This window comes from Argentina silus (genome assembly GCF_951799395.1).
Source record: "Argentina silus genome assembly, chromosome: Y".
Lineage (NCBI taxonomy): Eukaryota > Metazoa > Chordata > Actinopteri > Argentiniformes > Argentinidae > Argentina > Argentina silus.
Genome location: NC_139654.1, coordinates 1414666 through 1431486, shown reverse-complemented (window position 1 = coordinate 1431486; position 16821 = coordinate 1414666). Strand labels below are relative to the sequence as shown.

At 41.2% G+C, this 16821-nt stretch overlaps 1 protein-coding gene across 1 annotated transcript in view; it reads left to right on the top strand.

Moving 5' to 3' along the window:
* LOC310823896 (uncharacterized protein) overlaps nucleotides 1-12659 on the top strand; it is a 427663-nt gene extending 415004 nt beyond the window's left edge. The window contains exon 18 of the mRNA XM_083696835.1: nucleotides 12009-12659. Coding sequence (XP_083552961.1) covers nucleotides 12009-12550 — 542 coding nt within the window. The 3' untranslated portion in view covers nucleotides 12551-12659. The remainder of the gene's footprint in view (nucleotides 1-12008) is intronic.
* The last annotated feature ends 4162 nt before the right edge of the window (nucleotides 12660-16821 follow it).

Below are 16821 nucleotides of genomic sequence, written 5' to 3'. Positions count from 1 at the left end.
ATGATATGACTACTGTATGAACTAGCTACAGTCAATCACACTGCTACTGTATGAACTAGCTACAGTCAATCACACTGCTACTGTATGAACTAGCTACGATCAATCACACTGCTACTGTATGAACTAGCTACAGTACCAATGATACACTACATTAACTAGCTACAGTCAATCACACTGCTACTTTATGAACTAGCTACTGTCCCAATGATACACTATATTAACTAGCTACAGTCAATCACACTGCTACTGTATGAACTAGCTACAGTACCAATGATACACTACATTAACTAGCTACAGTCAATCACACTGGTACTGTATGAACTAGCTATAGTCCCAATGCTACACTATATGAACTAGCTACAGTCAATCACAATGCTACTGTATGAGCTAGCTACAGTCAATCACACTGCTACTGTATTAACTAGCTACAGTCAATCACACTGCTACTGTATGAACTAGCTACAGTCAATCACACTGCTACTGTATTAACTAGCTATAGTCAATCACACTGCTACTGTATGAACTAGCTACATTCAATCACACTGCTACTGTATGAAATAGCTACAGTCCCAATGCTACACTATATGAACTAGCTACAGTCAATCACACTGCTACTGTATGAATTAGCTACAGTCAATCACACTGCTACTGTATGAACTAGCTACAGTCCCAATGATACACTATATTAACTAGCGACTGTAGCTATTTCATACAGTTGCAGTGTGACTGACTGTTGCTAGAACTATCTACAATCACGTGACTACTGTATGAACTAGCTACAGTCAATCACACTTCTACTGTATGAACTAGCTACAGTCAATCACACTGCTACTGTATGAACTAGCTACAGTCAATCACACTGCTACTGTATGAACTAGCTCCAGTCAATCACACTCCTACTGTATGAACTAGCTACAGTCCCAATGATACACTATATTAACTAGCTGCAGTCAATCACACTGCTACTGTATAAACAAGCTACAGTCAATCACACTGCTACTGTATGAACTAGCTACAGTCAATCGCACTGCTACTGTATGAAATAGCTACAGTCCCAATGCTACACTATATGAACTAGCTACAGTCAATCACACTGCTACTGTATGAATTAGCTACAGTCAATCACACTGCTACTGTATGAACTAGCTACAGTCAACCACACTGCTACTGTATCAACTAGCTACAGTCCCAATGATACACTATATTAACTAGCGACTGTAGCTATTTCATACAGTAGCAATGTGACTGACTATTGCTAGAACTAGCTACAATTACATGACTACTGTATGAACTAGCTACAGTCAATCACACTGCTACTGTATGAACTAGCTACAGTCATTCACAATGCTACTGTATGAACTAGCTACAGTCAATCACACTGCTACTGTATGAATTAGCTACAGCCCCAATGCTACTATATCAACTAAATACAGTCAATCACACTGCTACTGTATGAACTAGCTTCAGTCAATCACACTGCTACTGTATGAACTAGTTACAGTCAACCACACTGCTATTGTATGAACTAGCTACAGTCAATCACAATGCTACTGTATGAACTAGCTACAGTCCCAAAGATACACCATATGAACTAGCGACAGTAGCTAGTTCATACAGTAGCAGTGTGACTGACTGTTGCTAGAGCTATCTACAATGATATGACTACTGTATGAACTAGCTACAGTCAATCACACTGCTACTGTATAAACTAGCTTCAGTCAATCACACTGCTACTGTATGAACTACCTACAGTCAATCACACTGCTACAGTATAAACTAGCTACATTCCCAATGCTACTGTATGAACTAGCTACAGTCAATCACACTGCTACTGTATGAACTAGATACAGTCCCAATGATACACTATATTAACTAGCGACAGTAGCTAGTTCATACAGTTGCAGTGTGACTGACTGTTGCTAGAACTATCTACAATCACGTGACTACTGTATGAACTAGCTACAGTCAATCACACTTCTACTGTATGAACTAGCTACAGTCAATCACACTGCTACTGTATGAACTAGCTACAGTCAATCACACTTCTACTGTATGAACTAGCTACAGTCAATCACACTGCTACTGTATGAACTAGCTCCAGTCAATCACACTCCTACTGTATGAACTAGCTACAGTCCCAATGATACACTATATTAACTAGCTGCAGTCAATCACACTGCTACTGTATGAACTAGCTACAGTCAATCACACTGCTACTGTATGAAATAGCTACAGTCCCAATGCTACACTATATGAACTAGCTACAGTCAATCACACTGCTACTGTATGAATTAGCTACAGTCAATCACACTGCTACTGTATGAACTAGCTACAGTCCCAATGATACACTATATTAACTAGCGACTGTAGCTATTTCATACAGTTGCAGTGTGACTGACTGTTGCTAGAACTATCTACAATCACGTGACTACTGTATGAACTAGCTACAGTCAATCACACTTCTACTGTATGAACTAGCTACAGTCAATCACACTGCTACTGTATGAACTAGCTACAGTCAATCACACTGCTACTGTATGAACTAGCTCCAGTCAATCACACTCCTACTGTATGAACTAGCTACAGTCCCAATGATACACTATATTAACTAGCTGCAGTCAATCACACTGCTACTGTATAAACAAGCTACAGTCAATCACACTGCTACTGTATAAACTAGCTACAGTCAATCGCAATGCTACTGTATGAAATAGCTACAGTCCCAATGCTACACTATATGAACTAGCTACAGTCAATCACACTGCTACTGTATGAACTAGCTACAGTCATTCACAATGCTACTGTATGAACTAGCTTCAGTCAATCACACTGCTACTGTATGAACTAGTTACAGTCAACCACACTGCTATTGTATGAACTAGCTACAGTCAATCACAATGCTACTGTATGAACTAGCTACAGTCCCAAAGATACACCATATGAACTAGCGACAGTAGCTAGTTCATACAGTAGCAGTGTGACTGACTGTTGTTAGAACTATCTACAATGATATGACTACTGTATGAACTAGCTACAGTCAATCACACTGCTACTGTATAAACTAGCTTCAGTCAATCACACTGCTACTGTATGAACTAGCTACAGTCAATCACACTGCTACAGTATGAACTAGCTACATTCCCAATGCTACTGTATGAACTAGCTACAGTCAATCACACTGCTACTGTATGAACTAGATACAGTCCCAATGATACACTATATTAACTAGCGACAGTAGCTAGTTCATACAGTTGCAGTGTGACTGACTGTTGCTAGAACTATCTACAATCACGTGACTACTGTATGAACTAGCTACAGTCAATCACACTTCTACTGTATGAACTAGCTACAGTCAATCACACTGCTACTGTATGAACTAGCTACAGTCAATCACACTTCTACTGTATGAACTAGCTACAGTCAATCACACTGCTACTGTATGAACTAGCTCCAGTCAATCACACTCCTACTGTATGAACTAGCTACAGTCCCAATGATACACTATATTAACTAGCTGCAGTCAATCACACTGCTACTGTATAAACTAGCTACAGTCAATCACACTGCTACTGTATAAACTAGCGAAAGTCAATCACACTGCTACTGTATAAACTAGCTACAGTCAATCGCACTGCTACTGTATAAACTAGCTACAGTCCCAATGATACACTATATTAACTAGCGACTTTAGCTATTTCATACAGTAGCAGTTTGACTGACTGTCGCTAGAACTATCTACAATCACATGACTACTGTATGAACTCGCTACGGTCAATCACACTGCTACTGTATGAACTCGCTACAGTCAATCACACTGCTACAGTATAAACTAGCTACATTCCCAATGCTACTGTATGAACTAGCTACAGTCAATCACACTGCTACTGTATGAACTAGATACAGTCCCAATGATACACTATATTAACTAGCGACAGTAGCTAGTTCATACAGTTGCAGTGTGACTGACTGTTGCTAGAACTATCTACAATCACACTTCTACTGTATGAACTAGCTACAGTCAATCACACTGCTACTGAATGAACTAGCTACAGTCAATCACACTGCTACTGTATGAACTAGCTACAGTCAATCACACTTCTACTGTATGAACTAGCTACAGTCAATCACACTGCTACTGTATGAACTAGCTCCAGTCAATCACACTCCTACTGTATGAACTAGCTACAGTCAATCACACTGCTACTGTATGAACTACCTACAGTCCCAATGATACACTATATTAACTAGCTGCAGTCAATCACACTGCTACTGTATGAACTAGCTACAGTCAATCACACTGCTACAGTATAAACTAGCTACATTCCCAATGCTACTGTATGAACTAGCTACAGTCAATCACACTGCTACTGTATGAACTACCTACAGTCCCAATGATACACTATATTAACTAGCGACTTTAGCTATTTCATACAGTAGCAGTTTTACTGACTGTCGCTAGAACTATCTACAATCACATGACTACTGTATGAACTCGCTACGGTCAATCACACTGCTACTGTATGAACTCGCTACAGTCAATCACACTGCTACTGTATGAACTCGCTACAGTCAATCACACTGCTACTGTATAAACTAGCTACAGTCAATCACACTGCTACTGTATGAACTAGCTACAGTCAATCACACTGCTACTGTATGAACTAGCTACAGTCAATCACACTTCTACTGTATGAACTAGCTACAATCAATCACAATGTTACTTTATAAATTAGCTACAGTCAATCACACTGCTACTGTATGAACTAGCTACAGTCAATCACACTGCTACTGTATGAACTAGCTACAGTCCCAATGATACACTATATTAACTAGCTACAGTCAATCACAATGTTACTATATGAACTAGCTACAGTCAATCACACTGCTACTGTATGAACTCACTACAGTCAATCACACTGCTACTGTATGAATTAGCTACAGCCCCAATGCTACTATATCAACTAAATACAGTCAATCACACTGCTACTGTATGAAGTAGCTTCAGTCAATCACACTGCTACTGTATAAACTAGCTACAGTCAATCACACTGCTACTGTATGAACTAGCTACAGTCAATCACACTGCTACTGTATGAACTCGCTACAGTCAATCACACTGCTACTGTATAAACTAGCTACATTCCCAATGATACACTATATTAACTAGCGATTTTAGCTATTTCATACAGTAGCAGTTTGACTGACTGTCGCTAGAACTATATACAATCACATGAATACTGTATGAACTCGCTACGGTCAATCACACTGCTACTGTATGAACTCGCTACAGTCAATCACACTGCTACTGTATAAACTAGCTACAGTCAATCACTCTGCTACTGTATGAACTAGCTACAGTCCCAATGCAACTGTATGAACTAGCTACAGTCAATCACAGTGCAACTGTATAAACTAGCTACAGTCAATGACACTGCAACTGTATAAACTAGCTACAGTCAATCACTCTGCTACTGTATGAACTAGCTACAGTCAATCACACTGCTACTGTATAAACTAGCTACAGTCAATCACACTGCTACTGTATGAACTAGCTACAGTCAATCACACTGCTACTGTATAAACTAGCTACAGTCAATCACACTGCTACTGTATGAACTAGCTACAGTCAATCACACTGCTATTGTCTTACGTGTCTCCAACATGTCTCACTTGTCTCGTACTTGTGTCACTTATTGTCTTGTCATTGCACTACTGCTTATTTGTATTATGTGTATTTTGTATGCTGCATTGTCATGGAATCAAGCCTAAGAATTGTACTCCCTGCACTTGTGTATGGGATGCAATAAACTTGAAACTTGTAACAGTAATGCCTTTTTTGTTGTAACTACCTGCTTGATAGTGAATATTTTAGATTACGGTCTCTAGCGGTTGTGAATGAACATTGTCAGCAACGACACACTGACTTATATTTGTGAGGTAGTTCAGGAACCACTGACAAGCGTTCTGATCCAAATCTATTAAAGACAGTCGACTCACTAACAGTGAATGATCCACTGGATCAAAAGCTTTTGATAGATCATTAAACAAGGCAGCACAATGCTGCTTTTTATCAAGGGCACAGACAATATCATTGATTATAAAGAATGTCGCTGAAATAGTCCTGTCTACTGGTCTAAAGCCTGATTGAAATGCTTAGTTTACACTTCACTACCCATAAGGCCTGCTGTAGTTTAGACTTCACTACCCATAAGGCCTGTTGTAGTTTAGACTTCACTACCCATAAGACCTGCTGTAGTTTAGACTTTACTACCCATAAGACCTGCTGTAGTTTAGACTTCACTACCCATAAGTCCTGTTGTAGTTTAGACTTCACTACCCATAAGGCCTGTCGTAGTTTAGACTTCACTCCCCATAAGGCCTGAAGTAGTTTAGACTTCACTACCCATAAGGCCTGCTGCAGTTTAGACTTCACTACCCATAAGGCCTGTTGTAGTTTAGACTTTACTACCCATAAGACCTGCTGTAGTTTAGACTTTACTACCCATAAGACCTGCTGTAGTTTAGACTTCACTACCCATAAGGCCTGTTGTAGTTTAGACTTCACTACCCATAAGGCCTGTCGTAGTTTAGACTTCACTCCCCATAAGGCCTGAAGTAGTTTAGACTTCACTACCCATAAGGCCTGTTGTAGTTTAGACTTCACTACCCATAAGGCCTGCTGTAGTTTAGACTTCACTACCCATAAGGCCTGTTGTAGTTTAGACTTTACTACCCATAAGACCTGCTGTAGTTTAGACTTTACTACCCATAAGACCTGCTGTAGTTTAGAATTCACTACCCATAAGGCCTGTTGTAGTTTAGACTTCACTACCCATATGGCCTGCTGTAGTTCAGACTTCACTACCCATAAGGCCTGCTGTAGTTTAGACTTCACTACCCATAAGGCCTGTTGTAGTTAAGACTTCACTACCCATAAGGCCTGTCGTAGTTTAGACTTCACTCCCCATAAGGCCTGAAGTAGTTTAGACTTCACTACCCATAAGGCCTGCTGTAGTTTAGACTTCACTACCCATAAGGCCTGCTGTAGTTTAGACTTCACTACCCATAAGGCCTGTTGTAGTTTAGACTTTACTACCCATAAGACCTGCTGTAGTTTAGACTTTACTACCCATAAGACCTGCTGTAGTTTAGACTTCACTACCCATAAGTTCTGTTGTAGTTCAGACTTCACTACCCATAAGGCCTGCTGTAGTTTAGACTTCACTACCCATAAGGCCTGTCGTAGTTGAGACTTCACTACCCATAAGCCCTGTCGTAGTTTAGACTTTACTACCCATAAGGCCTGTTGTAGTTTAGACTTCACTACCCATAAGGCCTGTCATAGTTTAGACTTCAATACCCATAAGGCCTGTTGTAGTTTAGACTTCACTACCCATGAGGCCTGTTGTAGTTTAGACTTCACTCCCCATAAGGCCTGTTGTAGTTTAGATTAGAGTCAACTTTATTGTCATTGTGCAGAGTACAAGTACAGAGACAACGAAATGTAGTTAGCAGAAAAGTGCAGTGTGAACAGTATATACAGGTAGTTCAGTATATGAGCAGTCTTGTAGTGCAGTATAGTATAAGTAGTGCAGTATAAGCAGTATATGAATTAGCAGGAACATTATAACCAGAATAAATAGAATGCAGTATGAACAGTGTAGCAGCATATGAGCTGTATGGGCAATGCAGTCTAGCAGTATATATGTATGAACAGTAACATTAGAGTAAATAGCAGAATAAACATGGAACGCCGTATGAACAGTATAAACAGGTAGAAAGAAAGAAAGAAAGAAAGTCTGTTTATTTGCCATGCAATCAATTCACATCAATTGTTGGAATGGGTCTTTTTGCACACACCCCCCCCGAGACAACACACACGCACTGCACACCCCCCCTCCGAGACAACACACGTGCACACCCCCCCAGGGAGAACAGAGCACTGGGCTCTGGGCACAGGGTCAGCCAAGTCAGCGCCCCTGGAGCAATTCGGGGTTAAGTGCCTTGCTCAAGGGCACAACGGCAGTGGTAGGGACCTGGATATGCTGCCAGCAACCCTCCAGTCACCAACTCACATCCAGATCCCTCCTGGAGCGGGGATCGAACCAGCAACCTTCCGATTGCTGGCCGGCCTCTTTAACCTCCAGGCTACCTGCCGCCCAGGTATGTACAGTACGTACAGTGTATTAACAGTAGTATTAAAAGAAAAACCTAAGGATATGTGCATTATGAACACGTCTTGTTCACATCGATGCACAAACCTCCACCTCTGGTCTGACCCGGAGTCCCCCCCCCCCCATTTGTCAATACCGACAACACGTGTAGCGAAGAAGACGGACGTGCGAATCGACCAATCAAAAGGCAGCGTCTGAGCGACTCAACCTAGCCTGCTACCAAATCCACCAATCACGCAGGGAGGGCGTGTACCAAGATGGCGGCGCGCATACATCGCGAAGCCCGCTGTCTCGCTGAATTAGTGGTTATTTGCGTGTTTATTTCAAGTATTCTCGCTAAAAACAGTTTAGCGTCCATATCGTACAGCCGACGACAACTTCTGGACATCGGCTCCGGCATTCCAGACATCTTTATCGACGCAATACCGTGAGATCTGCTGGACTGGGGAGTCCACACTGTCAACTACAGACACTGAGGTGAGGTCTGAGACTATTCTTGTTGTCAGACACATCATTCCTAAGTGTCTGTTACATTATCATTCTATGGAATCAATGATACTTGCACAGAAATGGTCAATAATTGAGACAGACAATGTACATTATCTTCCAATCAATTCTGATATAATGTGTGTGTGTGTGTGTGTGTGTGTGTGCGTGTGTGCGCGTGTGTGCGTGTGTGTGCGTGCGTGTGTGTGTGTGTGTGTGTGCGTGTGTGCGCGTGTGTGTGTGTGTGTGTGTGTGTGTGTGTGCGTGTGTGCGCGTGTGTGTGTGTGTGTGCGTGCGTGTGGTGGCAGGGGGGGCTGCTCTGTCTGCACCCAGTGAATATGTTTCCATCCTCAATTCCTGACCCACCTGGCCTTAGATCAGCTCACATAATACTGCACTAACCCAATAGCTAGCAAATACATTATACCAGACGTAGAAATCCAGTGACTACAAATGTATCCATGGTTGCTTGCTCCCCTGTTACATGAAGCCAAACGACAATGATCGTTTGGCTTCATGTATTTATTTGTATTCCTCATTCAGGCTGAATGGATGTGACCTCACAGAGAGATGCTGTGAAGCGTTGGCCTCAGCTCTCAGCTCAGACTCCTGCCACCTGAGAGAGCTGGACCTCAGTAATAATGATCTAGGTGACGGGGGGGTGAAGGTGCTCTCTGCTGGACTGGGGAGTCCACACTGTCAACTACAGACACTGAGGTGAGGTCTCAGACTATTCTTGTTGCCAGACACATCATTCCTAAGTGTCTGTTACATTATCATTCTATGGAATCAATGATACTTGCACAGAAAGGCTCAATAATTGAGACAGACAAAGGATATTATCTTCCAATCAATTACTATGTAATGTGTGTGTGTGTGTGTGTGTGTGTGTGTGTGTGTGTGTGTGTGTGTGTGTGTGTGTGTGTGTGTATGTGTGTGGTGGGAGGGGGGCTGCTCTGTCTTCAATATCTGAATATGTTTGTCTTCCTCAAATCCTGATCCACCTGGCCTTAGATCAGCTTATGAGACTGCATAATACTGCACTAACCCAATAGCTATCAAATACATGATACCAGACGTAGAAATCTAGTGACTACAAATGTATCCATGGTTAATTGCTCCCCTGTTGAGAGGAACTATAACTCTCACTCATAAATTCTTGTGCCACAGTGATCGTTTGGCTTCATGTATTTATTTGTTGTCAGACACATCAGTCCTAAGTGTGTTACATTGTCAATGATACTTGCACTGCAAATATCAATGACGGAGACAGAACATTTACATGATCTTCCAATCATTTCCTAAACTCTTCACTGTGACAACACTAGTCCTACCACTTTATTTGTATTCCACGTTTTTCATTTGTCAGCTCCCAGACCATCATCCCGTGCGTGCATTTATTTTACCATGATGAGCGGTCTTCATAATTTAAAAAAAATCGATGAAGGATACTGTCTTACCTTTCTTAGATAATATGTTTTTGAGAAACCATTTCAGAGGGACAGCAACACATTCACAGTTCAATAACAAGAGGCCGACCTTTAGGTCAGGATGGCCTTGCAGCTGACTCAGCACATCCCCACCAACAGATATGACCCAGGGGACAGATATTACCGCTGTCAACCTGACTGGCTGTCTTGATTCGTACCGTTACTACATAGAATCATAAACGAGTCCAATACTGATCATGAAGGAATCAATGAACAGTGTATGACTGAAAAAATATAATCATCATGACATGGTCATACTGATTAAAATAGATTGTTGTTTTGCTATATTGATTATAAGAATATCATAAATGACAGATGAGAAATCTGTCTCCCCTCACACTATCAAGGAGGGAGCATGGGAATAAGGCACACAATGCAACAATCATTTATTGTACAGCTTATAATTACATCATATTCAGCTCTATTTATCATTAAAGGCAGAATTTCAAAGAGTGTATGTGTGTGTGTGTGTGAAGGGGGGGGGGCACTCTCTGAATACCGTTACTCTCCTCAATTCCTGAACAATCTGGTCTTACATCAGCTAATGGGGCTGCACAATAATTCACTAACCCAATAACTAGCAAATCTACCACACTTAGAAAAACAATGACTACAAACCTGCCTGCGATTGGCTTGAATCATGAATTCTTATCATAACGCACCACAGTGATCGTTTGGCTGCATGTATTTATTTGTATTCCTCATTCAGGCTGAATGGATGTCACCTCACAGAGAGATGCTGTGAAGCGTTGGCCTCAGCTCTCAGCTCAGACTCCTGCCACCTGAGAGAGGTGGACCTCAGTAATAATGATCTAGGTGACGGGGGGGTGAAGCTGCTCTGTGCTGGACTGGGGAGTCCACACTGTCAACTACAGACACTGAGGTGAGGTCTGAGACTATTGTTGTTGTCAGACACATAATTCCTAAGTGTATGTTACATTATCATTCTATGGAATCAATGATACTTGCACTGAAAGGGTCAATAATTGAGACAGACAATGTACATTATCTTCCAATCAATTACTATAGTGTGTGTGTCTGTGTGTGTGTGTGTGTGTGTGTGTGTGTGTGTGTGTGAGGTGGGAGGGGGGGCTGCTCTGTCTGCACGCTCTGTGATCGTTTGTCTGCATGTATTTATTTGTATTCCTCATTCACATGTGGTCTTTCAACTGGCAAATGAAGAGGATTTAAAGCTGCACATGTACATTAGAGAGGAATAATCAGATTCTTGATATCAGATGGAGTGACACTATTTCCCCAGGTTGTCAGGCTGTGGAGTCCCAGAGGAAGGCTGTGTTTCTCTGGCTTCAGCTCTGAGGTCTAATCCCTCCCACCTGAGAGAGCTGGACCTCAGCTACAATCACCCAGGAGACTCAGGACTGGCGCTGCTCTCTGCTGTACAGAAAGATCCGCTCTGTAAACTACAGACACTCAGGTAAAGGCTGAATATGTGGCTGGACGTATCAATCAGATTAATGCACTGTATCTATTTTCCTCTTGATTGTGAGTGTGTCATTCAACCTCTGTGTGTTCTTCTGTGTTTGATATAGTGTGGACCATGTTGGAGAGTGCAGGCTCAAACCTGGGCTGATCAAATGTAAGTCACCATCGCTGTAGAGAATAGGACTGTGATATTACTCAAGAACCAGAGTACAGCAGAGTTCAAACAGAGCACCAGTATTGTATTCATCTGTAAATCTAAAATATTAGTAAATTAGTTGTATCCCTTGTAAAACATTTTAAATTAATAAGTAATATTTTATGAAAAAATGAATGTTGCCATAACAAGATCACATTGTGAATATTGGAATTTATTCAATTGTATTGATTTGAGGATTATTTTTGCCCTCTCAATCAGATGCCTGTGAGCTCACACTGGACCCAAACACAGCACACAGACTCCTCTCTCTGTCTGAGGAGAACAGAAAGGTGACATGGGGGAGAGAGGAGCAGCCGTATCCTGATCACCCAGAGAGATTTGAGCGCTATGCACAGATGCTGTGTCGAGAGGGTCTGACTGGGCGCCGTTACTGGGAGGTAGAGATGAGTGGGAGAGAGGCTGGTATAGGAGTGACATATAAAGGAATCAGCAGGAGAGGATGGGGTAATGACTGTAGGTTGGGATTCAATGACAAGTCTTGGAGTCTGTGGTGCTCTGATGACAGTTACTCCGCCTGGCACAATAATAAGAACACTGTCATACCTGTCTCCTCCTCTGGCTCCCACAGAGTAGGAGTGTATCTGGACTGGCCGGCCGGCACTCTGTCCTTCTACAGCGTCTCCTCTGACACACGGACCCTCCTGCACACATTCCACTCCACATTCACTGAGCCGCTCTACCCAGGGTTTGGGTTTTGGCTTAGGTATGACTCTTCAGTGACCCTGTGTAAACTAGTCTAAGGGAGATCACACTGAACACCAAAGGCTCAAAGATGACGGATCAGAACATGATGCAGTTGGATAGTGGTGTGTTTTCACTGAGATGTTGGATGTACAGATGTTCCCTCTCCCAGTGTGTAGGGTGTAGTGTATAGTGTGTAGGGTGTAGTGTGGAGGGTGTAGGGTGTACTGAAAATATATATTATTAAATTAAATGCTTCTGATAGTGAAATAGACTGTAATTGAGTGACAAAAAACAGAAGCTTACATGTTTTTTAGTTTTTTTTATGGAAATGCAACTGACAGTGAAACAATCCAGATGAATGATTAGATGATCAAATCAGACTGATGATGAACTCTGAGAATAACACAGGAGAGAGTGTCTGTATGTATATAAGAGTTGGTTAGATTGGGTGTTTGAGTTGTGATGCTGGATTACGTTGCTGTGTGTAAGATAGTATGGTAAATTTCGATAGAAATAAAGATTCCTAATTCCACAAAGGAAAGGCAGAGAGAGAATTAAGAGCAGGATGGCCAGTGATTGATTTGTGAAGGGAGAGTAGTGGAGATGTTTATAATTATAATAGGAGGGGAAACCAGGCCGCGAAGCGATGTAGGAGACAAATGATATTGGTGATATAAGTGATTTGTATATGAGCGAGGTAACCTAGATTTGAAAGTATAAATGGCGGTCTGAAAGGACAACGAAAAACCCCTTTGCAAACGTGTTTACTTTTATTACTTGTGAATAAAAGTCTCTGAATAAACCATCAGCTCTAGTTTTTGGCATTTTTTATGTTCAAGTTGAACTAGCAATCACAGTCAATCACACTGCTACTATATGAACTAGCTACAGTCAACCACACTGCTACTGTATGAACTAGCTACAGTCAATCACGCTGCTACTGTATGAACTAGCTACAGTCAATCATACTGCTACTGTATGAACTAGCTACAGTCAATCACACTGCTACTGTATGAACTAGCTACAGTCCCAATGCTACTATATCAACTAGCTACAGTCAATCACACTGCTACTGTATGAAATAGCTACAGTCAATCACACTGCAACTGTATAAACTAGCTTCAGTCAATCACAATGCTACTGTATGAACTAGCTACAGTCAATCACACTGCTACTATATGAATTAGCTACAGTCCCAATGCTACTGTATGAACTAGCTACAGTCAATCACACTGCTACTGTATGAACTAGCTACAGTCAATCACACTGCTACTGTATGAACTAGCTACATTCCCAATGCTACTGTATGAACTAGCTACAGTCAATCACACTGCTACTACATGAATTAGCTACAGTCCCAATGCTACTGTATGAACTAGCTACAGTCAATCACACTGCTACTGTATGAACTAGCTACAGTCAATCACACTGCTACTGTATGAAATAGCTACAGTCAATCACAATGCTACTGTATGAACTAGCTACAGTCAATCACACTGCTACTGTGTGAACTAGCTACAGTCAATCACACTGCTACTGTATGAACTAGCTACAGTCAATCACACTGCTACTGTATGAAATAGCTACAGTCAATCACACTGCTACTGTATAAACTAGCTTCAGTCAATCACAATGCTACTGTATGAACTAGCTACAGTCAATCACACTGCTACTGTATGAACTAGCTACAGTCAATCACACTGCTACTGTTTGAACTAGCTACATTCCCAATGCTACTGTATGAACTAGCTACAGTCAATCACACTGCTACTATATGAATTAGCTACAGTCCCAATGCTACTGTATGAACTAGCTACAGTCAATCACACTGCTACTGTATGAACTAGCTACAGTCAATCACACTGGTACTGTATGAACTAGCTACATTCCCAATGCTACTGTATGAACTAGCTACAGTCAATCACACTGCTACTGTATGAACTAGCTACAGTCAATCACACTGCTACTGTATGAAATAGCTACAGTCAATCACAATGCTACTGTATGAACTAGCTACAGTCAATCACACTGCTACTGTATGAACTAGCTACAGTCAATCACACTGCTACTGTATGAACTAGCTACATTCAATCACACTGCTACTGTATGAACTAGCTACAGTCAATCACACTGCTACTGTATCAACTAGCTACAGTCAACCACACTGCTACTGTATCAACTAGCTACAGTCCCAATGATACACTATATTAACTAGCGACTGTAGCTATTTCATACAGTAGCAATGTGACTGACTATCGCTAGAACTAGCTACAATTACATGACTACTGTATGAACTAGCTACAGTCAATCACACTGCTACTGTATGAACTAGCTACAATCATTCACAATGCTACTGTATGAACTAGCTACACTCAATCACACTGCTACTGTATAAACTAGCTTCAGTCAATCACAATGCTACTGTATGAACTAGCTACAGTCAATCACACTGCAACTGTACGAACTAGCTAAAGTCAATCACACTGCTAATGTATGAACTAGCTACAGTCAATCATAATGCTACAGTATGAACTAGCTACAGTCAATCACACTGCTACTGTATGAACTAGCTACAGTCAATCACACTGCTTCTGTATGAACTAGCTACAATCAATCACACTGCTACTGTATGAAATAGCTACAGTCCCAATGCTACACTATATGAACTAGCTACAGTCAATCACACTGCTACTGTATGAACTAGCTACAGTCAACCACATTGCTACTGTATGAACTAGCTACATCAATCACACTTCATCTGTAGGAACTAGCTACAGTCAATCACACTGCTACTGTATAAATTAGCTACAGTCAATCACACTGCTACTGTATGAAGTAGCTACAGTCAATCACACTGCTACTGTATGAACTAGCTACATTCCCAATGCTGCACTATATGAACTAGCTACAGCCAATCACACTGCTACTGTATGAACTAGCTACAGTCAATCGCACTGCTACTGTATGAACTAGCTACAGTCAACCACACTGCTACTGTATCAACTAGCTACAGTCCCAATGATACACTATATTAACTAGCGACTGTAGCTATTTCATACAGTAGCAGTGTGACTGACTATCGCTAGAACTAGCTACAATTACATGACTACTGTATGAACTAGCTACAGTCATTCACAATGCTACTGTATGAACTAGCTACAGTCAATCACACTGCTACTGCATGAACTAGCTACAGTCATTCACAATGCTACTGTATGAACTAGCTACAGTCAATCACACTGCTACTGTATAAACTAGCTTCAGTCAATCACACTGCTACTGTATGAACTAGATATAGTCAATCACACTGCTACTGTATGAACTAGCTACAATCAATCACACTGCTACTGTATGAAATAGCTACAGTCCCAATGCTACACTATATGAACTAGCTACAGTCAACCACATTGCTACTGTATCAACTAGCTACAGTCCCAATGATACACTATATTAACTGTAGGTATTTCATACAGTAGCAGTGTGACTGACTATCGCTAGAACTAGCTACAATTACATGACTACTATATGAACTAGCTACAGTCAATCACACTGCTACTGTATGAACTAGCTTCAGTCAATCACAATGCTACTGTATGAACTAGCTACAGTCAATCACACTGCTACTGTGTGAACTAGCTACGGTCAATCACACTGCTACTGTAAAAACTAGCTACAGTCAATCACACTGCTACTATATGAATTAGCTACAGTCCCAATGCTACTGTATGAACTTGCTACAGTCAATCACACTGCTACTGTATGAACTAGCTACAGTCAATCACACTGCTACTGTATGAACTAGCTACATTCCCAAAACTACTGTATGAACTATCTACAGTCAATCACACTGCTACTGTATGAACTGTCTACAGTCAATCACACTGCTACTGTTTAAACTAGCTTTAGTCAATCACACTGCTACTGTATGAACTAGCTACAGTCAATCACACTGCTACTGTATGAACTAGCTACAATCAATCACACTGCTACTGTATGAAATAGCTACAGTCCCAATGCTACACTATATGAACTAGCTACAGTCAATCACACTGCTACTGTATGAACTAGCTACATTCAATCACACTGCTACTGTATGAACTAGCTACATTCCCAATGCTACTGTATGAACTATCTACAGTCAATCACACTGCTACTGTATGAACTGTCTACAGTCAATCACACTGCTACTGTATGAACTAACTACAGTCAATCACACTGCTACTGTATGAATTAGCTACAGTCAATCACACTGCTACTGTATGAACTAACTACAGTCAATCACACTGCTACTGTATGAATTAGCTACAGTCAATCACACTGCTACTGT